The 25,405-nt window shown below is 40.4% G+C and overlaps 4 protein-coding genes across 10 annotated transcripts in view; 2 read left to right on the plus strand and 2 right to left on the minus strand.

The window, feature by feature from the left end:
- Nucleotides 1–764: 764 nt before the first annotated feature.
- On the minus strand, nt 765–3,175 carry mrpl44 (mitochondrial ribosomal protein L44). The gene is made up of 4 exons (XM_078246446.1): nt 2,922–3,175; nt 1,936–2,404; nt 1,622–1,800; nt 765–1,410 (listed from the first exon to the last, which is right to left on the minus strand). The coding sequence occupies exons 1-4, from the start codon at nt 3,158–3,160 to the stop codon at nt 1,236–1,238; spliced, it is 1,062 nt and encodes a 353-aa protein (XP_078102572.1). The 5' UTR covers nt 3,161–3,175; the 3' UTR covers nt 765–1,235.
- Nucleotides 2,399–5,720, plus strand: dnaaf1 (dynein axonemal assembly factor 1). 2 transcript variants are annotated; one of them, XM_078246445.1, is made up of 3 exons: nt 2,399–2,519; nt 3,395–4,351; nt 4,451–5,720. In XM_078246445.1, exons 2-3 carry the CDS (start codon nt 3,406–3,408, stop codon nt 5,359–5,361), a joined length of 1,857 nt encoding a protein of 618 aa, XP_078102571.1. In that variant the 5' UTR covers nt 2,399–2,519; nt 3,395–3,405; the 3' UTR covers nt 5,362–5,720. The 2 variants fall into 2 exon arrangements, with proteins under 2 accessions (XP_078102571.1, XP_078102570.1); XM_078246444.1 differs by lacking the exon at nt 2,399–2,519 and having other exon boundaries at nt 3,127–4,351.
- Nucleotides 5,721–5,835: 115 nt separating this feature from the next.
- Nucleotides 5,836–12,227, minus strand: mffa (mitochondrial fission factor a). Of its 6 annotated transcripts, none has more exons than XM_078246449.1 (8): nt 12,040–12,227; nt 11,106–11,285; nt 10,597–10,766; nt 10,381–10,472; nt 9,289–9,453; nt 6,841–6,897; nt 6,527–6,611; nt 5,836–6,413 (listed from the first exon to the last, which is right to left on the minus strand). In XM_078246449.1, exons 2-8 carry the CDS (start codon nt 11,281–11,283, stop codon nt 6,282–6,284), a joined length of 879 nt encoding a protein of 292 aa, XP_078102575.1. In that variant the 5' UTR covers nt 11,284–11,285; nt 12,040–12,227; the 3' UTR covers nt 5,836–6,281. The 6 variants fall into 6 exon arrangements, with proteins under 6 accessions (XP_078102575.1, XP_078102574.1, XP_078102573.1 ...); XM_078246448.1 differs by having other exon boundaries at nt 11,106–11,288; XM_078246447.1 differs by having other exon boundaries at nt 11,106–11,323.
- A 1,047-nt stretch (nt 12,228–13,274) lies between these two features.
- egfem1 (EGF-like and EMI domain containing 1) overlaps nt 13,275–25,405 on the plus strand; it is a 60,738-nt gene continuing 48,607 nt past the window's right edge. Inside the window, exons 1-4 of the mRNA XM_078246454.1 lie at nt 13,275–13,351; nt 14,227–14,361; nt 14,572–14,681; nt 14,921–15,025. Coding sequence (XP_078102580.1) covers nt 13,275–13,351; nt 14,227–14,361; nt 14,572–14,681; nt 14,921–15,025 — 427 coding nt within the window. The remainder of the gene's footprint in view (nt 13,352–14,226; nt 14,362–14,571; nt 14,682–14,920; nt 15,026–25,405) is intronic.

Genomic DNA, 25,405 nt, shown 5'->3' on the forward strand with positions numbered 1-25,405 from the left:
ATTGTATGGTTTTGCCCGCGTCCATGGCGTTTTTTTCTTTCGTTTACCAGTTAATGTATATTAGTTTATCTGTAATTATCAGATCATGAAGTTACGTGGAAAACATTACTGTGTAAAAAGAGAGCGCAGGTGACTTGGTCAAGGAATTTCACGTGTAAAAACAACTGATTCCGAAAATTCGAATGGACATGAACTCTCTTGAGATCTCTTTGGTTGTACTCATGACAGTGCACAGACCGCTTGTCTTTCTTTACACATTAGCGCCACTATGTGGATTAACAATGTCACTGCAACGTGGTGCGTTTCTTTCTAATACTTGCGTTTTTAATGCAATGCGGTAGTTTCATTTTGGAAAATATCACAAAAACATGTTATGTAGATAAAGCCATACTGGATTGGAGAAAATGATGACATAGTACAACGTTTCCCTTTTGCCTAATGAGGGCTGGGCTGGTTAGTATTCTGCTAGTTTCGCAAAGCCAGCCATATCGCCACAGCGCCTTGTCAGCACTGGAGTAGTCTTCTGCATAGAATATGAACCATTTCCAGGGACTACACTTGAAGTCAGTTGAGTTCCTTGTAAATGCTTGAAAGATACTTGTCATTAGACATTTAAACAGATGACTTATTAAAAAAAAAAAAAAAGAATGGTAATCCTTAAGCAATAACCTACAGATGAAAGGTACCATAGGTTGACCCAAAAAAGAAAATCTAGATATCAAGTGTAGATACACACATCAAAATAACTTGCATGAACAAAGTCATGGTGTACACATACTTATTACTTTTTTTATTACAGATGAACAACATATAACAGAATACCAAAAAAACCGAATGGCAATTGTATTATTTACAAGGAAAACCAGATACCAGGGCTATTTTGTGCCATGGATTGCTGGATCGGTCATCATTAGCCGAGGTAAGCCATGGGATCAGTTGACTTTACTCGTGAATATGTTATCAAATTAAATCATTTAAATAACGTAGTTGTTATATTTCTGCCTGAAACCTGGATCTTACTGCACAGTCAGACTTTGTATGTGGACAATAACACTGGGGCTGTTGGACTAATGTTTAATAAGGTAGATGGTGATCTTATTTTCTCTCTACAATCCGTAGAAAGTCTGTTATCCACAAATGACATGTACTATATCTCTTCATGCCACTATCCTGTCCAACTGCACCCCCTTTAAACGATTTTGTGCTGCAGCAGAACAGTTGTTACTTCATTAACATTAATTGCTGCTGACTGACTGAATTAATGGCTGCTGATGCTGCTGTAGTGGAGAGAAGTCAAAGGGTCTGTGGTTCTCAGTGTAGCCGTAGAGTTTCCGGAGGGCCACACGAGCTGCCTCGTCCTCGGCTGCTGCAAGCGTCTCTCCTGGACCCTGAGCCAGAAGCTTCTTGTTGCTGAATTAACACACGTAAACAAATACCAAAAAGTAATTACACTAGGCAGATTAAACACAAAACACTTGTAACCATCAAGTCTAAAATGAATTACCTGCATCTCACTCAAACCTCAAAAGTGTAACTTTTAATGTAACTTGATTTTTAGGACACTCAGTTTTCAGATCTTTAATTACTGTAATTGTAACAGCATCCACAACAGCACACATACCTGTACAAGCCGACAAAGTATAGAGGCAGGACGGTACTGGCTCCAGCAGACCTGATGAGACGAGGCTCTGGCAGTGGGACGTTCCTCTTAGTAAGCTCTTCCACTAATAGTCCCATGGGGTTGATAACTGTCCACATATCAAACAGGTCCTTCCCTATCAGCTGAGTGACCAGGAAATCCTACGGAGAGGGGAGATGAAAATGAAAAATGTCATACTACTGTAAAAAAGAACTCAAGAGTCTGAAGAGGGACAAATGATAGTAAATATTGAGTACCCATAATACTCTGCAGCAATACTCCCATCATTCTCTTACCCTGAGGAATAACCCAGTTTGCTCGGCTCCACTGCTCTCCTGTAAAACTCCAATCACTGCCATGAATGTAGAATGAAGCACATCATCAGGAACAGGACATTTCGCACTCATGGTTAGGTCTTCAATGCCGAGATTTCTTGCTACATAGGTCACCACTGCTGAACTGGTAAGGTGCCCTACGACACTCTCCACCCCCTCACTCGGCAGGCTCGGGAAGCTGGCCCCGCACCAGTCGGTCAGGAAGCTTTTAGTGAAACCCGCTCCCTTTCTACTCAGCTGGACATTATCTTTCAGAACTAGAGCAGTGGTCCCAGAGTCCACGCCTAACCCCTTTCTCCTCTCTTGCTCCGCCTGCAGGTAACAGGGATTGATGAAGGCTGTTTTCAGTACGTCCAGGGAGAAGTTCTCGTGGAGGCGGCTACTGAAAGCCTGAACCTCAGCGTGGTAATCCCAGTGAGGCTGCTGAGAGCTGAAAGAAAGTCAAACATGGAGTTAACTAACTTCCTCTACAAAAGAAAAATCCAAACTGGGTCTTGCGGAAAAAAACAGTACCTGGTGCTGTTGGGGTTATCCAAAATCCCTATGTATGTGTGACATTCTTAATAACTGTACACTAAAGTTAATAGTTTTTGTACCATGAGGACAAAAGTGTGTGTGAGTATGGTCAAAACTATGTTAAATGAAATTCTTAATAATATAAAAATGATGATAATATGAGAAGCACAAATATGGGCCAGCCTTTCCTCCACCCGTGCAAACAAACTATGATTGCTAGATACGCCCCTGGATTCACTTTAAAAACTGGAAATAGTATCAACACGCGCACTGCTAAACAAGTGTAATGCAATTATACTTTCTTAGATATATTAAGCCTACTCAATCGGCTAAGATGAATAAGCACACACTGACCAATATATGAAATACAGTAACGTTAATGGCCTTGAGATGCTCTCTAGTGCACTCTTGTCAGCTAACGTTAGCCTCACCGTGGCTTCGGTGGTGGAGGTCCTTCAAGCTTTAACTTCTTTGCCATGAGGTGTGTATATGCTTTCATCCATCGCTTTTTCTCTCTAACCTGTGATAACGACACGTTTCTGCAAACACGCTGACAGTGAATTCCTAACGTTAGCACACCACGATTTAGTATGAATCCGGACGCCATGGTCGACAGCAGACATGAGAGTGCAACATCTAAAACTGTCCGGCACGGAACAAGAAACAACATCCGGCTAGCCAGACCGTTCGAGAGTTTCTAACTAACGACCAAGCGTTACCATGGAAACAAACATTAACGTTTACTAACGTTAATCGACAGAGCGGACTGCCGAGTGAAATTTACGGGACTAGCTACACATCTTACAAATAGCTAGAAAACGAATACATAATAAGTATATATTATTTATCTCTGTTTCTCCTCTTGTTAATTTGTATATTTTTTTGGCGATGTCCACTCCTGAAGTCCAGGAAACGATGGGAGATAAAGTAGTGCCAGCGACTCAAATGGAATGTGGAGATGCCGAAATAACGTCTTCTGTCAAAGATAAAGTGGATGCCATGATAAAGGATGGAGCTCAAGAAAACAAGGACAGTAACAAAAAACTGCAAAGCCCACTTCAAGAGAGAAGAGCAAAACATTCAGAGCCACGCATGACCAAGACGTTGCTTAAAGACTATTGTAAGCAGAACAAACTTTACTCAACGCCTTGCCTGAATGACACACTGTACCTGCATTTCAAAGGGTTCTCCGCCATTGAGAACCTAGAGGAGTACACAGGACTGAAGTGTCTCTGGCTGGAAAGCAATGGGCTTCAACGCATTGAGAACCTGGATGCCCAGACTGATCTGCGCTGCTTGTTCCTTCAGCAGAACCTCATATACAAGCTAGAAAACCTTGAACCTCTGAAAAAGCTCTGCACCCTTAATGTCTCCAACAACTTCATACACATCATAGAGAATATCTCCTTCCTTCCTGACCTGAGCACTCTGCAGATAGCCCATAACAAGCTGGAGACTGTGGAGGACATAGAGCATCTGAGTCAGTGTCTGGTAATCAGTGTGCTGGACATGTCTCACAATCTGTTATATGACCCTGAGATCCTGCTGGTACTTGAGGCCATGCCAGAACTGCGTGTGCTAAATCTAATGGGAAATGAGGTGGTGAAAAAAATCCCAAACTACAGGAAGACCATGATTGTGCGTCTCAAGCAGCTCACCTTCCTCGACGATCGCCCCGTGTTCCCCAAAGACAGGGCATGTGCAGAGGCATGGGCAGTGGGAGGGCTGGAAGCGGAGCGTAAAGAGAGGGAGCAATGGGAAACACGAGAGAGGAGGAAAATTCAGGACAGCTTGGACGGCATTGCAAACATTCGAAAGAAAGCCCAGGAGAGACGACGCCTTCGAGAGCTACAGGAGAAAGGTATACGGTTTACAACTTTTACTACCCTGGTGCACACATACACAGAGTAAATGTGGATTTGCATCTTTAAACAGTAGCCTACAATCTGCTTCATTTCAGGGGTGACTGAGGCTTCCACCGCTCCAGAGACTCCATGTGAGGAAAATGACACCCAGATGATCCAAGTCTTTGTTCAGGACTGCCTGGATGCCCATGAAGAGTTCTTGCAGAGTCAATCAACACAGGGGCCCAATGAACATCAGTCAAACTGCGACATTCTTAAAGCAGAGCAGCCAAGTCAAGGTTTACAGAGGGAACAGTTAGAGAAAGGTGACCAGGAGAAATCACAGATAAAGGTGACTGTGACACAAGAGAAAGAGGGGGTGAAACCAGAGCACTCAGCACAAGAGCAAGAAAGTATTGCAGGAAAGATGCTAGAGACAGAAATAGGAGATGATAAACAACAAAACCAGTCACGTGGAATCCAGTTAATAAGAAACGAAGCAGAGAGAGAGCAGGCAAACATGAGTGAGCGGTTTGAAAGGGAACAGCCTTCCGTGGTCAGGGCAGATGAGGTTGTACCGGCACATGGTCCCGGACCACTGGTTACAGAGCTGGAGGATGCAGACCAGCTGGAAACCATTCACCTTCCACTACATCGCTCACTGCATATTGATGACCTGCCTGATCTGGAGGATGTGGACACAGAGGACTTCACAGCAATGTTCCCTTTTCAGCAAGTGCTCAAACCTAAAATAGAGGTCATATCAGGAGGCAGTGATGAGGATGAGCCAATGGGGAGTCAGAGCGAGGGCATCCCCACCTTTGGTCCAGATGAAAATTCAATGCTCTTAAGAGGCTGTAAGAAATCAACCGGGGTCTCCACCAATTCTTCATCATTCGTGTATCCAGAAGAAGGGGATACCCTTGAGCCACTCATTTTTGATCCAGTGGGAAACTCCAAACCAAACCCGACCCCTTCTCCACCACGCTGCCTGATTGAGGAGCTGAATGATGCGTTCAAGGTTTAGAGCATTTTTGTCAGATTAAAGTGATAAACTAGTCTCACGGGACACAGCTTCAAATTAAAAATGTCCTAATGCTGGCAGGCCCATGGAAAGCCCAATCAGGGCAACGCTTTAGTTTAAAAACAAAATATTTAGCTGTTGTTGTATTGACATGTAATTGTCTAGCATATTTGTGTTAAAGAATTTCATAGCCATGTTGTTTATATGGGCGTTAATTGTAACACTGAAAACAAAATAAATCTTACATTATCAGTTTTCTTTTAGAATCTTTTCCGTTTGTTGCAGTAATAGCTTTATACCTACATATTAGGATAACACAGAAGTAGTCAGTTTTCAGTTTATCTAAAGGCCATAAAATAAAATTATATATATATATATATATATATAAAAAACAGTGTAAATAAAAACTGAAAAATAAAAAAAATGCATTTCACTTAAACAAATCAAAAAAAAAAAAAAAAACAGGACAACTCATCATTGGTTTTACTAAATTGTATTACATTTCCCAGTACAAGACACATATTACTCTCTCCCCAATAAATATTCAACATGTTACATCTCCACATTGCTGCTCCATTTTCCTGTTTTGGTAAACTGTGCTTTACTGTACTAGATGACTTCTTTCCACAGCTCTGGGTAACATGGACAACTATTTACAATAAGTCATGCTTAGCATCGCGCAAGATTTGTAATAAAAACAAAACATGAGACAGGATGAAATGAGAGTAAAAAAATAAAACTGTACATGTATTAAATAAACCAAATCAAAATATAAGCCCTGTGGGCAACAGGCCTTGTACACGTTACAAGGTCTTCCTCACACAGGGACTGAGTGCAGTGAGTAGCTAACATTTGACACATAGAATAAGGGATAGTACGTTCTTCTGTCGTGGTGATGGCAGAAATACTCTATATACTCGGCTCTAGCGTCGCAACCACACCCAGGTGTTGATGAGCCAGAAAGCAACAGTGACCGAGTACAGGATCATCTCTCGCTTTGTTCGCTCCTTGTTCTCCTCTTCCAAATGTTGGAGTCTCCGGTTCAACTTGATGAGCTATAGATGAATAATAATAATTTAAAAAAAAAGTATGTTTTCTCAGTCACAGAGGTTCCATGATTAGCCCTTCGCACTAGTAGATGGAGATAGTGTATTTATTAAGGACTAACCTGACGTCGAAGCGTTGTTGCGTCAACCACAGTCATGTCATCAGGCCCCGCATCCAGTGTGCCTTCATATGTTGATAATGCAAGCCTACCAAAGAGAACAGTCAATTTGAGAATTAGATAATTCAACCACAACAGAGTGTATAATTTACATAGCACGTTTTCAATGTATCGCGCAAGATAACGATAGCAACCTCATTTCAATCGATTTTTCTACCAGGGCTTAATCTTATTTCTTGACCCAAAATGAGAATGAAAGGGAAGGATGAGCAAAAGGACATGGATCAGAATGAAGGTTAAGTGCCAGGTCAAGTTACCTGGAGTCATGCAGGGGGTTGGAGCTCATGGCCGACCCCCCTCGCAGTGATGGTTTGCTATAGAGGTGGGGAGAGATGGGGTTGGGAGAAGGAAAACATAAGAGATAGAGCAACATACACATGGCACAGGGTTGCATACATGCACACACCTTGCATGTCCTTCGCATAACTACACTTTTTCTGTTATCTTTCTAAGCCTTTAAAAGGAATGTCTTATTTAACAATTATTTAAGTGCTCTTAAATATCTACAGGTGCTGGTCATATAATTAGAATATCATGAAAAAGTTGATTTATTTCAGTAATTCCATTCAAAAAGTGAAACTTGTATAATGTATACATTCATTCCACACAGACTGATATATTTCAAGTGTTTATTTCTTTTACTTTTGATGATTAGAACTGACAACTAATGAAAACCCCAAATTCAGTATCTCAGAAAATTAGAATATTGTGAAAAGGTTCAATATTGAAGACACCTGGTGCTACACTCTAATCAGCTAATTAACTCAAAACATCTGCAAAGGCCTTTAAATGGTCTCTTAGTCTAGTTCTGTAGGCTACACAATCATGGGGAAGACTGCTGACTTGACAGCTGTCCGAAAGACGACCATTGACACCTTGCACAAGGAGGGCAAGACACAAGGTCATTGCTAAAGAGGCTGGCTGTTCACAGAGCTCTGTGTCCAAGCACATTAATGGAGAGGCGAAGGGAAGGAAAAGATGTGGTAGAAAAAAAGTGTACAAGCAATAGGGATAACAAAACCCATTCAAAAATGTGGGGAAGATTCACAAAGAGTGGACTGCAGCTGGAGTCAGTGCTTCAAGAACCACCACGCACAGACATATGCAAGACATGGGTTTCAGCTGTCGCATTCCTTGTGTCAAGCCACTTCTGAACAAGACACCGCGTCAGAAGCGTCTCGCCTGGGCTAAAGACAAAAAGGACTGGACTGCTGCTGAGTGGTCCAAAGTTATGCACCTGCACACAGTGCCAAAGCTACCTGTACCTGGTTTAAGGACCATGGTATCCCTGTTCTTAATTGGCCAGCAAACTCGACTGACCTTAACCCTATAGAAAATCTATGGGGTATTGTGAAGAGGAAGATGCGATGCTCCAGACCCAACAATGCAGAAGAGCTGAAGGCCACTATCAGAGCAACCTGGGCTCTCATGACACCTGAGCAGTGCCACAGACTGATCGACTCCATGCCACGCCGCATTACTGCAGTAATTCAGGCAAAAGAAGCCCCAACTAAGTATTGAGTGCTGTACATGCTCATACTTTTCATGTTCATACTTTTCAGTTGGCCAACATTTCTAAAAAATCCTTTTTTGTATTGGTCTTAAGTAATATTATAATTTTCGGAGATACTGAATTTGGGGTTTTCATTAGTTGTCAGTTATAATCATCACAATTAAAAGAAATAAACACTTGATATCAATATATCAGTCTGTGTGGAATGAATGTATACAAGTTTCACTTCTTGAATGGAATTACTGAAATAAATCAACTTTTTCATGATATTCTAATTATATGACCAGCACCTGTATATTTTTTTTTTTTACACTATCCTTAAACAGATCACAAAAATTCTGATGCTTTTCTTCTCAGGAACCATATCCCTACCAGATGCTAAGAATGTGAAGGAGAGTTTTGTATATTAATCTTCTGAAGTGGGCAGAGTGTATGAATACACACCGGTAACCTTTTAATGCCTCGATTTCTGCTTTCACCTCATGCATTCCTAAGCAAACTGTCAAAAACTCAAACAGTTGCAAAACCATGAGACAGGTGTAAGCTAAAATGTGTATGGTAAGGTTCTTTTTGCTCTGATAAAACCTCTTTAAAATGGATTGTCTCTAATATGCTGTGGTTTGTTTACAGTTTGTCCTGACACAAACAAATGTCCTAAAGGGGATGATTAACTTTTTTCCAAAATGAAATCTACATTTTAAGAAGGTTGACAAGACCTAGTACAACTTGCAAGTGCTTCAACTTCCACCTGAAGGTAGGTTCAATAGCTACTACTTGACCGAAATATGTCTAGCAGTAATGGCCTGTACCAAACTCTTTTAAAAAAAAAAAAAAAAGCCACAGATTGAAAAATGTACATCAGGTAAAATGGCTACATTTTGAATACATGCGGTATTAATATTGTTACTGAATGTTACAAATAGTCAATTAGAAATGGCCATGTAATGTTTGAGCCTACCACACAAACACTCACAACCTTCCGACATACAGTAACTAAGGGCCAAACAACACTTAAGAAACGCCACACCCTGCCCCTGAAAACAGGGTGCTGAGGAGCCGAAATCAAAGTAGATTTAATGAGACTTTGAGGAAGTAAAGCCAACTGATGCAGTCAGTAATGCCACCTATGACCAATATCTAACAAGCCAAGATTTTTTTAAAGACAAAAATGGCCGGATGATTGAGCGGTCACCTGCGAGGGTTCTCGTCCAAGACCTCCAGGACCTGCTGGTAGGCCCGACGTGTAGTGGACTGGATGAAAGATAGAACACTGCTAGCGCTGTACAGGTTGTGTTCGTCTTCAGTCACGGTGAGAAGGGGGCAAGGGTGAACAGTGGCTGGGGGGGACGGGGTCGCACTGCTCAGTGCCCACCATTTAGAGCAGCACATTCCGAGGAAAAGGGGAGAAAAGGCAACAGAGGAAAGAAAGGAAGGAGAGGGAGAGAAATAAGGAAAATAAACTGTCCTCAACTTTGTAGAAAATTGCAACCGAGTGAAAGTAAGTAAATGCATTGTTGCAATAGCAAGATATTTAACCTGACAACCACTTACAGTGCTTTACTAACATAATAATACACCCAACAAAAAACAGAAACGGAGATGTGAACTAAAGCCATTGGCAAGCAAATGATTCCAATCTTGATTAGATTGCTCAAGACCACTGTCTTGTTCTTTCAGTGACCTTATCAATAGTACCAGGATGTCACATGCAGTTGTACTGAAGGAAGGTGATCAGGACATGAAGTGTTTTTTGCCACATAATTGTTAATTGTTAAAATTGTTAATATATGCAAACACCCAATCCCAATTAAAGCTACAGAGCACACACAACATTCAAATAAGTACAGTACAGCCAGTAAAATGTACCACCTGCATCACAATTTTCCTTTAATGGTTTTCTATCACGTCCTAAAGTGTTGCTGAAAAGGGGAGTGTGGGCTTATACACCAATTAGTAATATTGTCATTTTCCAGTAATCCTGAAATCATTGAACAAATCTGGAAAGGATCAAATCAAATTTTTTACATCAAATGTTTAATATCACGGTGTTATTGGATTAGCGTCTGCGACAAAAACAGCTATATTCTGCATTGAGACTGAAAGCAACAAAAGTTCTCGCAACAAAGCGTCTTATAATGGCAAGGACAACAGACAACCAGCAACGTCACAGAGACAAAGGGACACAGAAAACATAGAACCAAAAGAAAGATGCTACAGTATGTATATAGGAGATAAGATGGAGCTGGTACCAAGCTAATGATGGTATATCCAGACCAATACTCACGCAGAATCGTTACGCGTCAGCGGACTGTTGTGACGGGCAACTGCATTCTCACTGGCTGAACGTTCCCGTCGTACTCGTGCTTGGGGCCGCAACTACAAAAAATAATGACAACTAGTTTATTCAGTTTATGGTTTACTGTAAAGAAATTGTTTAAACCAATAAGTGGATTTTATGCAGTGTTTGTGTAAAAGACAATGTTATTGCCTTATCGCTTACCACCTCCTCACTGTCTGGAGCTGTCCGCTGCTCCTCTTCCAGGAAGTCCAGGGGCCGATCACTCAGGGTGAGGACTCTGGGTGGAGTCTTCAGTGATAGGGTTTCTAGTGGTGTTGACTGGATTAGGTCCAGGTCTCTAGGTCTGGAGAACTGGGGGTCATTACTGTCTCCTGACAAAGGAAGGTGTAAATGAGAGATTGATGCATTTTATACTTCACTTAATTTAAACAATGCACTGTGATTGTAATGCTGAGTTTAAATAATGACTTCAATCTTCACATGTATAGTGAACTAGCATGCCAGTGTACCTAAATACTTTTTTTTTTTTTAATAATTGACATGACAAAGTCCTGAGCCACTGATAAGAGGGACAGCTAGTACCTGTCAATGGTTGTAACAAAGTCAGCTGACAAGCACCAATGGCGTACAGACTTTGTGTGTAGTAAAAGACTTTGAACAGCACAGAAAACATAGCCCTACATTAAAATAATACTTAACAGCATACTAACCCGCAATCACAATTCTCTCTGGGACTTGCATTGTGACACTGTGGGGGACCTCCTGAGATCCAAGATTAGGGTCCTCGTGGGCTTGAGGAGCCACTCGGAGCATCTCAGGGATGCGCATCCTCTGGCTGATCCCTTCGGTGTAGTCCAGCTCATACTGGATACGGTTCATCTCCGCCATCTCTGCTGTGGGGGAAGGGAATGCTGCTCCGTTCATTTTGCTGTGAGGAGTGATTTGTTCAGCAGCACAGAGCTAATTGTTAGCCACAACAAGGTAACAAAGGGCAGAGTAACGTTACATGCCAACATGAGAGATCCATGTGTCCTGATAGTTTTACTTTCAGTCTTGCTGAACCGGTCTTGCTGTATACCTACTGGTAAACTACTACAACTACTAATAGTAGCCTACACATAGATCACAAAACAATAATCTCTATAAGGATCTCAGAAAATATTGGTGCAGCTGATGAGCTGTAGGCAGGAGTTAGAGATGGAAAATTTCTCGTGACACTATCATATGATGATAACTTGGTGCCTTCTGACTTGGACACAAAGGGACATGAAACAGTTTGCCAGCAATCTTGACTGTATGAGATAAGAGTTGCTACAGCTGCTGCTCGCATTACAGGATATATATTTTATTTAACATGAATGCTAATATCAACAATGATGATATCATTGGCCAATACTATTAAAGCTAACACAGTAGTTATTTGATTACCTTTTAAAAAGGTGAACTAACATTCACCAGTATCCCCGGTTATTAGTAAACTGCAATTGTCTAGCTCGGGGATTTAAGTAACTGTTAGGAGATCTAAGTTAACGCTACGTTAACAAAATCCTGAAGCTAACGTTAGTGTTGTTTAGACAGCTAACGTAAGATAGCGTTAACACATTAGCGCCATTTCAAGCTAGCGCGGTAGTTTCGGTTTCTTACCGTTTGGTTTGTTGCTACCTTTCCAATAAAGAATGTATTTACCAAAAGACAAAGTAAATAACAACTTGTAAATATACTCAGAATGGTACAGTTAAGAGCATGTATTACAGATGATGTCAGACATTTCCTTGTGTTGATACGAGAGAGGAACCTCCTCTCTTATTCCGCTGTCTGTTCCCCAAAAAGGAAGCACCAAAGCACCAAGAGGAAGTGACGTCGCTTCACCAAGCGCTGAAATTAAAAGCAGAAACATGAGAACGTCTATAAGCAGAGACGGTTTAGATCATATGTCTATGTCTATGGTTTCGATAGAGGATCTTTGGTCCAAGTTTAATTGTTTTTTTTTGGTTCGATGTGCATCCTCTTTATATAGAGTCTATGTTTGCAACCAATAGGGGTGACCAATTATTTGGTTTAATCTAATTTGTTAATTGTATCTCAACAATATAACGTTCTCAACAGTACTCTTAATAAGGCTACTGCCATATGTATTGTTTATATTTTTTAATTTTCATCATCAAATATAGGCTGTTTAATGTTACACATGTATATGCTTCTGTTTTTTGTAGGCTACTATTTTGCTGCTGTGACACTTCAGTATCAGATAGGCTATCTGAGTGGTATCAATAAAGTTGATCTTAATCTAATCTAGCCTATTTAATGTAGAATGTAGGCCTATATCACACAATATTTCATCACATACATCATACATGTTCAATATTTTTTGATTATACATATGCAATACAACATAGCTAACTATAGTAGAGCCTACTATCCTGTCCTCAGATCTATTTTGTCAGTGTCCCAATTGTCCTACATTTAAATACGATAGGCTATTTAGAAAACCTTTGGCGGTAATTTCTCTTAATACAACTGTCACATCAAGTATTCATTCAAGGGATAGGTCTAATAGTATAAGCATGTCTGGGTGTTTTCATAGTCAGTGCACAGGTCAATGTCTCCGGGGGTTTTGGGAGGTGGCCCCTCAGTGACTGTGGGTGGTGCGTTTACTCGGAGCCATTCAAAGGCTGCCATTGACAGAATAGTCGTCCCTCTGCTTAACCAGGGAATGGGAAAACACGTCTGTGTTCTCGAGAAATATCAAAACAAGACAAACATTAACTTTTGAGTCATGTCTTAAGGCGGACCTAATGTCAGGATGCTCTTCATTTGATGGACACAGAGGCTGCGCCGATTGAGTCTAATTCTCTCCGTGTCTGTAACTGGCTGAAATTATGTTCCCAGATATTTTTTGTCTGATATTATTGAGCACTATGCGCATCGCATCATCTTTGGAGCTGCAACTTGGCATGTAAGAGACGCTTTTTAATTTAGATCATTTTCACTGTTTTTACAGTTTACATGTGCACTTAGCCTTTTAGATTGTATGCTATTGAATATTCAGGTGAGTGAGAATTTATTTTTAATTCATTTATTTCAAAGACGGTTAAGGCCTAAATACATACCCCAAGTCTTGCAAATAATTTAACTCTGTAATTCTGTTTCTTTATAGTTTACTTACTATGTTCAATGCCCACTAGGCGTCGCTCTTTCAAGTCCTCGATGAGGATGGATGTGTGTTTTATAGCACTGCTGTAACGTGCTTTTGCATAATAGCTTCCAATGGAATGTGATTTTTTTTGTACAGTATTCTGCCAGAGGTTTAAATAGACTCTACTCAACACGATTAAAGGAATCGTTTTCATTACAGGAGAAGCCGAATACTTCATTAACTTCAGGCTGCTTGAAGCCAGATGGTTTGTGGACACCTGGATAGTTTAGGATAGCTGCACTGACAACAACATCTGTGCTTTATAATGGACTTGCACACATCAGTACATGCATGCAGGCACATTAACATGCAAACATTTCTGGAGCAAAAAAAAAATGAATTTCCTGCTGTAGGCAGTGTCCTAACTTTGCACGTTTCTTCCTGGACCTTAATCATGCACATTGCGCCAAACAGGAGGCTATATAATTGTTCAACAAACAGTGTGTCTGTCATGAGCTGATGTTCTTGCAACTGAATATGTATATAACTTGTGGAAGTTCATGTCTGTTGGAGTACATACATTAGCTCTGCAGCAGGCTTAGACAACCCCTAAACGTAACTAAGTCTAATATAATTTTAATAGCACCTGTCCATCTCTTTCTTGTTTTGTTTCTGTGTGTTTTTTCCATGGACAGGCCAAATGTTTGTGCTGACCAGGAGATGTCCATGTTGGGGGGCCGTCAGCCTTGTGTCCAGGCTTTTACCCGCATGGTAAAGGTGTGGAAGCAGGGTTGCACCAGCCACACATGGTGTATGGGCTATGAGAGAAGGTAAGAGCAAAAAATACTTTCACAACAAAACTTTATCATTGACCATTACTATTCTATAAAGACATCTCATTCATAAGCACAGCTACAGTAGGAGTCGTGATGGGGTGTTTTACAGATATACATTACTTAATAAATAGTTAATAATATCTATAAACCTATAATGTAACTTCCATAAAATCCTGTGACTATAGCAGAATTTCTCCTTCTCAGGACAGCCTACTACACAGTGTACAGGCAGGTGTACAACATGGATTTGCACACAGTCTATAAGTGCTGCCCTGGCTGGACTCGGGAGGGTGAAGAGATGGGCTGTCTGCATAGTGAGTAATGGCATTATACACACATAGCCTACTGTATGTATCACATAGGGCTAGTTTTAATATTGCTATGAAGCTGATATCAATTTGATATTTAGTACAATAATTGAACTGGAAAAATTAAGCAGGAACGTAGCCAGCCTACTGACTAGATGGAGATCTCCATCATCCGTACAAATAGAAATGCACACAAACATGGATACATCAGCAGCCTTATGGTATATGATATGTGATATATGCAGGGGTGTGTGGTGCCAATACATGTTTCAACGGAGGCCATTGTGCAAGGACTGGAGACCAGATATGTCAGTGTCCACTGGGCTTCAAAGGGACGCGGTGCCAATATGGTGAGTTTTCATTCCCACCTGATAAAGATGGTCATGTTTATAAACCTGCATACCCACTCCTTGCATTGCAGGCATTCATTCACAGTATACAGCAATAAGCTGAGTTCAGCTATGTGACTGAGTGAACTGACTTACATCCTCAGAGGACAACATGTTGTTAAAGCTTTAATAGGCCCAGTTCATACCTTATGCTTTCACTTTGCAGAAGCAGAATGAGCCTGTAGTGTAGCTGTGATTGGATGAGGCTGCTCTGTGGGGAGTCTCTGGGTAGTTAAAGGTAGAAGAAATGCTGGAGGAAGGAAGGAATGGTTTCCTTTTTATGGCTAGAGCCTGGAGTGCTGTGGCTAACCCAGCTGAGCCTCCACAAACTATAGAGATATAACTATCAAAACTGTATGCTAATGAGGGTATATGCTGTTCTGGTTTCATAAAAAAAGTTTCTTTAACACATTAGTTAAAGATTAAAAAAAATATTGTTTTTGTCACAGACAGGCAACTTAGTTCAACATTTTGGGAATAGGGAAATACACATATTAGCGTTCGAGTGGAGAGTTAAATGAGAAGATTGATACCACTGTCGTATCTGTACAGTAAATAAAATATGAAGCCACAGACAGCAGCTGGTTAGCTTATCTTAGCATAAAGCATGGAAACAGGGAAACAGATAACCTGGCTCTGTCGAACAGTAGCAAAATCCACCTACCAGCACCTCCTAAAGCTCACTAATTAACATAGCTCAATGACAATTTGCTGTTTTACGAGGGGCTGTGTGCCAGACTGTTTCTTGCCTGGTAGCAGTAACTTCCTAGAGTCTTCAATGGTTGACTGGCAACTGCTCAGAGGATTAAACAAATGAGATATAAAATGTAAATCAGTAAGCTTTAGAGGTTACCTTTGGATAAAGCCAGGTTAGCTGTTTCCCCCTGTTTACAGTCTTTGTGCTAAGCTAACTGGCTGCTGGCTGTAGCCTTATAGTTACAGTAGCCTACTATACAGATCTGAAAGTGGTATCAATGTTCTCATCTAACTCTCCGCCAGAGTTCAAATAAGCAAATTTTCCCAAAACAATGTTCTGTGTTAAAGAATTTGAAGACATCTCTAAGGACAGAAGAAGAACCAGGGTGTACAGTCTCAGTAACCTCAGGCTTCTAAATACGGTAATTTCACATAATGAACAGTCTTGACTCTCAAAGCAGGAACCTGGGCTCTGTCATCATTAAATGGTAAACACTTCCAGGAAGCTTGTACGACACCTGATGTCCCCTCTTGTCTTTGAGCATCGTCTCGTCACCGTCAGCCTCTGTTCTTTCTACTGTCCAAAACCCTGCAGTCTACGACAACACGCAAACAGGAGGATGGTTGTTAGTGTTTTGGAAGAGTCCCACTGAGACAGAGGATGTTTGGTTCCTACCCCCCATATGCATACAAACACATACACATACTGCAGAGGCTCTCCTGTTTGATTCCCAGGAGAAAGGACCTGCCTGCCAGGGGTTTAAAGCAGTTCTTCCTCTTGCAAAGACATTTCACAGGAACGTGCCATTGTTTGTTAGAGGCAGATCTCCTGTGCGTTTGTTTTGACATGGGCTCTTTGATTTTCACACATCAGAGTGACAAACAGGGAGCTGATAGAGATATTAGGTCTAATCAGAATTCCTCTAAGTTTCTCTTCCTCTCTTGCACATCCTGTGACCTGTGCTTCGAACTCATCTCATCTTGCTCTTCTCTTTTTGTAAAATTTTGAAGTTTGACTTCAGTAACAAATACTACTGTCTAAGGTTCATTGTTATGTAAAGGCAACATAGACTTTTGACTTTTGAACTACAGTACAGTGCCACAATACCTGAGGTATACAATATCGTTTAAGACATTATCATATCCCAGTGTCATGTAGAGAAGAGTAATAACGCTGTGAACAGCTGAGGTTAGTTCCTTAATTGCATTTACAGGAAAACACAGAACTTTCGGGAAATGTTTAAAACTATCATTTAAATGGTGAGATCATAGATGTGAGGTAGAGTGATTATAGGCCACTAGCATGATCTAAAACTAGGAATATAGGAACTTTTAACAGCTCATAAGTTATGTGGTAAATGTTGATATGAAGACTGAATGACAAGTATTTAGCAAAATACACTACTGGTCAAAAGTTTGGGGTCACTTAGAAATGTCCATTCCACTCCATTATAGAGAGAATACCAGCTGAGATCAGTTGCATTGTTTTTTTAACCAGGGCAGCAGTTTTCAGATTACATTATGTGCTTACATAATTGCAAAAGGGTTCTCCAATGTTTTCTCAGTTAGCCTTTTAAAATGATATCAGATTAGTAAAGAGAATGTGCCTTTGGAACATTGGATGAATGGTTGCTGATAATGGGCAATGTAGATATTGCATTAAAGTCGACAAACAAACAGTCGAGAACCCTTTTGCAATTATGTAAGCACATAATGTAATCTGAAAACTGCTGCCCTGATTAAAAAAACAATGCAACTGATCTCAGCTGGTATTCTGTCTATAATGGAGTGGAATGGAAATGGCTAAGTGACCCCAAACTTTTGACTGGTAGTGTATATAATACAGTTAATATTATAGAAAATAACATACTGTTTTGAACCATGAATTATCCCATGAAGGAAGGCACCCATAAGTGTGATTTGTTTGTTTCGATATAAGTGAGATTGCTGTTAGAGAAATGTTTACAGCAAAAACTTACTGGAAAGCAGAATAATGTGTGTTTTTTCACCTGAAATAGAGCTCCAAAACAAACCTGGCTACATTAGCAATCTATGAACTGTTAATAAAAATAACAACATTAAAGTTAAGGTTTATTACTTTGGGTACTGCTAGTTATTCAACATTATACAAAAAGGAAAACATTTTGGCAAAAAGACGTACTGTATCTCATCACTTAACCAGTAAATTAAGCAACGGGCCATTCCACAAAACCTTGATTTGTTCCTTGGTGGACAGAAAGATCAAAAAACATTCGCGTACAGTGGATATTAGCCATGTATTGCACATTCCAGCTCCAACTCTAGCTTCCAACACTGAGCCACCATGGTTTCACCAGGGAATCCTCTTCATTATTAGATCTGCGGCGTTGTGAGGTTTAACATTCCACATTGACAGACTTATTACTGTCCCATATGTGATTCATGATGGAGAAGAAGCAGATACAGTAGAGAGCCTGTGTAGATATATCTTGGAGTAATACGTTAAAGACAGCTGGTCTTGATGTTTGGTCATGAAGATGTTTCTCAAGGCTTCCTTAGATTTATTATATGGTGTTTCCTGCATCCTTTCCCATATGCTCTGAATCCTACAGCATGTAATGCCTGTTGTAGCGTGTAAGTGTTTGGCATCTCTGTCCGTCTTTCTGTCTGTTTCCTGCCCTGCCTGGTTGATTTTCTGCTTGTTGGTCCATCTGCCAATCAAACTGTCCTTCTGTTTCTGTATTATAAGCTTCACCTGTACTGAAGCCTGAAGCACTGCATGTGCATGTATTTTCAAATTTCCTCAAAGTAATTACTTTATTATTTGACGCATGATGAAATGTGTTTGTTACTGAGAACATAATACTTTTTTAAGTAACTCTGTGGCAAATGATCAGTCACTATCACTGTTAACATGTATAGTGCTTCAGATACTATAATAATAAGGATGAAGGATGAGAGGGGTTGCTTTAGAGACAACATATCCGCTTTGCCTTTTTGAGCACAATTCACTCCAGCTTGACTTCAGTAGAGGGAGAGTACACTGAGAGCAGTGTTAAAAAACAGTATGGCTCTGGTAATAGTTCAAGCCAGAATCCGTGCTCTGCTCCCTCTCCCTTTTCAGCACTCATCGTCGATTGGCCTCTTGAACGTTGCTCTCTTTGGTATCGCTGCCAAGTAATGGTGGTAGAGCCCACTGTGTGTTGTGGGGGCCGACCGGCCACCTGCTTCCAATTTCTGATCTGAGACAGAAGGCACCGTCTATGGAAATGTATGTCAGCCACTGACACCAAGGCCATGGTGTTGACACTATGGGGTAATAAACAGCCTGGACACAGCCCAAGCATGTGCTGAGACGCTGGAGCCTGCTCTGTAATAGTTGCATTTACTCCTGCTTGTGAATGCCACTCTGTCTCACTCTATTAAAACTTGGATTGGGCTTGGCTTTGGTTAAATTGGTGCATGGGTCTGCATGAAATTAAGAGAGTGCAGGCACATATCAGTGTGAGGAAAGAAACCATCTGGACCTTACTAAAGAAGCCTAGCTGTTTTCAGAGCACTTTATAGTAGAGTGATTATGGACAGTTCCTATCACTGGATCCTGTTGTAGTGAAGGTTTTAGCTATGTAATGAGACAACTGATGACATCAGCAGATATTGGGGTGGGGGGGGGGGCGTGATTCAGGTTGTGATGACACAGTATTAGATACTAGAAGTAATTACATACAAAGTCTTTTACATTTGGGGTAAATAATTGCCATAGAAACACCACCAACGTAAAAACATAATTTATTGTTTAAGAAATTAGCTTAACTGATAAAAGTGCTGTGGACAGTGTTATTACCAACTCTGGGGAACTCTGGATGAAAGCTTTACAGTTGTTATAGTGGCAATGTAAATCACTTTTTCTCACATGGCAGTCGTCTTTCTTCATATGAAGTCAAGTGTTTAATCCCCAGGACCTTGGGCTGTCAAGCCATACAGGCTTGATTTCCTTCCCTATTAAATTAAACACACCTGTCTCTGTGTATGCCCCTACAGTATATGTACACCTCTGTACATATGCTTGTGTATGGGTGTTGTGCTTATTTGTGTGCCAATGAGATAGAGTTGCAGAGAGTAGCATTCATTGGCAGCTTCTAGCATTTGAAGGAGGGCAGGTTTGGAACCTTTGGGTATAAATGACTATATGTGTTTGCTTCTATTGGATACAATACTGAATGTATATCCTTCTTGAAAGTTACCTAAATTAAACTCTACATGTAATGGTTTTAATACAACAGCAACCATCTGGGACTGTGTCACAGATTATAGAAGACTGAGACGTGGTAAGGACTCAGGGGTGGCCACATGGAGAGTGAGTCCTTGTACAGGCTCGTTAGCGTGTAGAGGTAGGGAGAAGGAGGTGATTGAAAGGACTGGAGGAAAAGATGCTGACTCAGAGCTCTAGATTTTAAATCCTCAGCGCATTCCTCCTCATGTTCCCTTGTGGTTTGTTTCTGTTCATGTGAAGACTACCGTGCTCGAAACATTGCATACAGCTCTGTTACGCTAAAACATGTCGCTCATGCTGAAACTGGGGGTATAATACTTGAAGAATAGCATTTGCTATTTGTTCGCTCTTGTGTCCAGATTAAAAGTAAGCAAATTTGGGTTTTCGTGAAATAACTTTTGCTCCATTTTCTGAGCAATTTAAGACATGTGCTTTTGAACTGCTTTCGAATGTGGCTCAAAAATATTGGCATCTTGGGAAAACTCTGGAAAAACGATCTGGTATTGTCCTGCATTATGAATCCTTAGCCAGTGTTTGATACGCTCTCTTCCACTGTTTTTACATTTCTTAGGCTGTAATATCATACATCCCTGCATGTGACTCTCGCAGAGGGAAAAATCTGCCCTGTATTACTTTTACTGGTATGGCTGCTCCTGCACTGAACCTTAACTAAAGAACCTGTGGAAGAATTCAAAATGGAAAGAAACCATATTTTCTTTCAGATTTCTGGAAGTAATTAAGCTGAAAGATGCAGTGGAGTCATAATTTCAAGATGTAGCTATAACACAAAATAAATACATCTAGAACCTGATTCATTTTGGTGAAAACTGTGGTGTTTAACCCAATTCAGGATGTAAAAATAGGTGAAGTATGTAACTTTAGGCAACAGTGATGTCTTTCACAGGTCTGGAATGATCCTTCCACCTTAAGTTAACTAACATACCATGCTTACAGTAGAGTTTATCCTCTCTGAGTCTTTCTATGCAGTTAGTTCCACTGCAGAGCTCTGGTCAATTATATGCATTCTATTTTGACTCCTGAGTAACATGAGCCTATTGAACATCTATTTCCCTAAGTATTTCTCTGGCTGTAAGACAAAAGGGCATATTTACAGAACTGTTATAGTTCCAGGCTAAATCATTGTCAGCAAATGAGGTGAGGACCTAATCTTGTTTGCAATAACATTTATACACCAAACTCTCTTGGTCTTAACACTGTTTAATCATGGATACTGGACCCATAATCTGAAGAGCCAGTTAAAAGATTAAAGGTCTTGAATTGTGTCAAAAGTGTGCAGCAGACTGTGTTTTGAATTAAGCTGTGATGGGAACCATATGGATGTAATGACGGCAGGCCTTATGGTTTGTTCTGGTCTCATTTCAAAGATTTCTTTGACCAAAATGTCGCTATAGCTGCTGTGGTGCTGAAGTTTTTGAGGTGTGGATGTCATGATGATTTTTATTTTCATAAAGAACTGCAGTGCAGACCACATGATTACCTCTGACAGGTTGGTCTTTACCTTGGCTTACAGCTCTCCCATTCTGTTTATTAGAGGTTACTGAAAAGATTCACTGATAACTATGTTAACAATGTAAGCCTTCAGAGACGAACAGATTCCTTTGAATTTGGCTGGATTGGTGTAATATAATTGACACTGAATAATCAGTACTTTTCTCCTTAGACATTTTCTTTGGACATCCAAAACTGTATGAGCAAAAACATTGTGAAAATATTACTTAAGGCAATCATTTATGGTAACGATTAGCTGTTGAAAACTGACTTAAAAGCCACTGCAGCTTCTGGCAGAATACATCAGACCTTCCAGTAATGCAGACAACCTTGTCTGAACCACCAGAGCAAACATTTGAGTGTTTAATTAACAAAACTACAGAGAATTCAAAGGCTGCAAAGCACCAAAGAAATGTCTGTCAAATGTTTTCTTGCCGTGTTTTGAAGATCATTTGCCTGCTGAAAAGTTAAATCGATTTTTAAGTACAAACATTTCCTCTATAAAGATTTAAAAGGCCAGGTGGCGTATTGTTTGAACCAAAGCTGCTGTGAGAAAAGTACAATAACATATTGCTTTTTCCCCCCACATGCAATGTCAGCCACAAGCTGTTCCACTTTCTGTATTTTTTTTATTATTGACAGGAAGCTGAACACTAAAGTTGTGTGACTAATAGTGAATCCATCACACGGTCAGGTTGAGGATGTCCAGGATGCACAAGGAGAGGATGTATCATAATTCACTAGATAACAAAGCTGTTGAACAGCAGACATTTTGTGTGACTCTTCCTCCTCCATAAACATATGTCTGTCTAGAACTACAATGAGACTAAGATGGCAGTATTCACTTCTTTAAGCTCTGTGTTCCTCAAGTCTGCCATTAACGGTGCGGATGTAGGCATCATATGCCAAGACACAAGCTTAGAGCTAGCATGGCTGGCAAGAGGACAGATTGGATAATGCAAGTGCTACATGCTAAGCATAGCTATCAGAGGAAGAAGCTCGTTAGAGCCCTAATGTACGGTGGCCGACAGGGGCAAACGCACTGCAACTTAATGAAACACACGCAAATAGACTAAACACAAGCAAATTAAGAAAACATCTTCATTACTTTGACAACACATGCGCAGCATTTAGCAAACGCGCTGCAAATACAGTAACGATGCAAAAAGAAAAGCACACAATCCCCGAAAAAAAATGCAACAAAAAAAACTCTGCATCCAGATTACACAACGGAAGTTCTCCAGGCTTCTAGGGGGAGCGCTAAGTGGAACCGACCCCACTGAGAGAGAGAGAGAGAGAGAGAGAGAGAGAGAGAGAGAGAGAGAGAGAGAGAGAGAGAGAGAGCCGGGGCACATTCAATCTCAGAACGGTGTGCACCATTGTGAAACAGTGTACAACTGCTTTGAGATCATAGACTGTAAATATTAAGTCTATGTTTGAGATATGTTTTCTCTTGTTTGGTGGGTGTGTCTCTAGTTTATTGGCTCAGGCCACACGCGATACTCAATCAGCAGAGACGTGTCTGTAAATTCATGGTAATAAAAAGGCAGAGCGCTCTCTCCCCATGGGGGTGAAAATCAAGCTGTTCCACTTAGCGCTCCCCCTAGAGGCCTGGAGAACTTCCGTTGTGTAATATGCAGCATTCTTTTTTGTTGCATTATTTTTGGGGATTGTGTGCTTTTCTTTAGCATTGTTTCTGTTTTTTGGATTGTGTGCTTTTCTTTTTGCATCGTTTCTGTATTTGTCAAATTAATGAAGATGTTTTCTTAATTTGATTGTGTTTAGTCCATTTGCGTGTGTTTCATTAAGTTGCAGTGCGTTTACCCCTGTCAGCCACCGTACTAATGGCTACCATATGGCAGGGAAGTTCTCACACACTAAACACGCACACCCTCATCTCTCCAAATGCATCAAGGCACCATTGTTTACCAGGTTAATGCTGAGCAGGTTGGAGCTAATAGCCTGTGTGATTGACCATGTGCTCCCAAAGCTCACTGTGAGATTCCTACAGTAGCAGTGCAGCAATCTCAGATTAAAGGATCCTCCTTGAACATGGGTTGGCTATGGCCATGAAGTGTTAGCATTAGGAAAATAAACTCACTCATCAATCATGCTCACTTTACTAACTAATAACGGCCGTTGAGCAAGATAGTGAAATATAGAATATTTTGACTCTCGTTAGTCAGAACACTGGATAAAGTCTAACTTTTGGACCCAATAGTGCAGCTGTTTGGTTACAGAAAAGGGAATGACGATGATTTTATTTAGTATGAGCTTTTTGGAGTGTAGCTTTATTGTAAATATTTGCTCTTTTTGGAATATACTGTTCATAGAGCTGAACTCATTTTCATGTTGGGAGGAACTATTGCTTCAACAGGCACCTACAGTATGCATCAGGGAACTGGTCAAATTTATGACAATGGTAAATAGTATTGAAGCTGTTTAACTGAGTACATGTGTTACATGATGTTTTTCTAGATGTTTCATGGTTAACTTTATAGACATGGATTAAGTCTAGTCCAATATTAAAATCAATTTGTATGGAACATTTTACAATCATTCTAAGCACAAAAGTAAAATCAGCCTGTGAGATGCCAAGTAGTCTCATATTTGCTGAACATAAGGCATTTAAATCTACAGCCACGTTTCATACTCACTGTGGAAAACTGGTGAAGCAAACAGGATGGCTTTTCCAGATGTAGAAGTTGACAGATGCTTTCATGGAGATAAAGAGCAAAAGGTTGGACTTAAAGGGCAGTTGTCCTGGTGTTGTTTCAGAACACATTTGTTCATTAATAACTTAAATCTGGTAGGATCATCATCTCAATTGTAGACTTAAGTTCTCAAGACTGTGTGATTAGTAAAACTGTGCAGACTAATGTAAACACCCCATTGACTTACCCTTCACACTGTGCATGTGTGAGTTGACACTTTCTTGCACATCCTCTAAAAGTCACTGAATCCCTTGAATGGAATACCCTCTAAGGTGTACAAGAAGTCATGTTGTTCACTGTTGTTTATCAGTTCATGATGTTTGCAGTTCATTGTATCATTATTAATACTAAAGAATATACAATTGTGGTAATCATGGCAGTTTTGTTTATGACTGCTTATGAATCACCTTCTGTAATTCAGTTCTCATGTTAAGTGATGCATGTACTTGGCTAAGTGTGCAACCTGTATCCAATGGGTCAAGTGTCTGCTTACAAAATTAGAACAGCACCCAGTTTTGATCATTCAACTCATCTGTGAAAAAAGATAAGAAATATGTGCACAACAAGTGGCGAAACTGTGTCCTACTAAGACTGTCCCATCTGATTCAAGCATAAACTATACAGTCTCTAAAAGAATCTCCATTATATTAAAGCATAAATTCTGTGTTTAAGGGACAAATGGGAAACATTTAAGCTGCTGGTGTGAGGTGGTAGAAGCATGTGACCATGTGGTCCAAAACCTTACGTAGACACTGCAGTGAGAAGAGAGGGAGAAATACATGTAGTTTTCCAATGCTAGTTCCCATCTTGATCATAATGTGACTCGAACACTAGTTCTATGTTTCACTTTATTATTGTGTGCTTGAATGAGGAAATAAGGACAACTGGTTTTCTTCCTCACAATTGAAAGCCTTGATTGATTGTATCCCTTTCTCAAGCCAGCTGTCCATTACATTCAATGCAACATCTTGAAAACAATCCCTGTTTGTCTCGTCTTTATTTACTATTGAGCTGATTGTTGAAGCTCACTTTCCTCTCTGTGACAGGTTCCTTAAAGCTCCTCAGCTGTCTATGAACGACCTTTGACCTCTGGTCTAGTTCACAGGATCTTGTGTTTTTCCTAACAGCCCTTGATGGATCTTTCTTTCCTCTGCTTAAAATGCTCTTTAA

Source organism: Sander vitreus, chromosome 3, assembly GCF_031162955.1.
Source record: "Sander vitreus isolate 19-12246 chromosome 3, sanVit1, whole genome shotgun sequence".
NCBI lineage: Eukaryota > Metazoa > Chordata > Actinopteri > Perciformes > Percidae > Sander > Sander vitreus.

Excerpts from the sequence above, each read along its gene's own strand:
- dnaaf1 (XM_078246444.1), top strand. The coding sequence starts at position 3,379 with ATGTCCACTCCTGAAGTCCAGGAAACGATGGGAGATAAAGTAGTGCCA. Across the intron at positions 4,352-4,450 it reads TCGAGAGCTACAGGAGAAAG|GGGTGACTGAGGCTTCCACC; the intron begins GTATACGGTTTA and ends GCTTCATTTCAG.
- mrpl44 (XM_078246446.1), bottom strand. The coding sequence starts at position 3,160 with ATGTTGTTTCTTGTTCCGTGCCGGACAGTTTTAGATGTTGCACTCTCA. Across the intron at positions 2,405-2,921 it reads CCTCCACCACCGAAGCCACG|CTCTCAGCAGCCTCACTGGG; the intron begins GTGAGGCTAACG and ends ACTTTCTTTCAG. Across the intron at positions 1,801-1,935 it reads AAACTGGGTTATTCCTCAGG|GATTTCCTGGTCACTCAGCT; the intron begins GTAAGAGAATGA and ends CCCTCTCCGTAG.
- mffa (XM_078246447.1), bottom strand. The coding sequence starts at position 11,319 with ATGAACGGAGCAGCATTCCCTTCCCCCACAGCAGAGATGGCGGAGATG. Across the intron at positions 10,767-11,105 it reads AGAGAGAATTGTGATTGCGG|GAGACAGTAATGACCCCCAG; the intron begins GTTAGTATGCTG and ends TTCCTTTGTCAG. Across the intron at positions 10,473-10,596 it reads CTCCAGACAGTGAGGAGGTG|TTGCGGCCCCAAGCACGAGT; the intron begins GTAAGCGATAAG and ends TATTTTTTGTAG.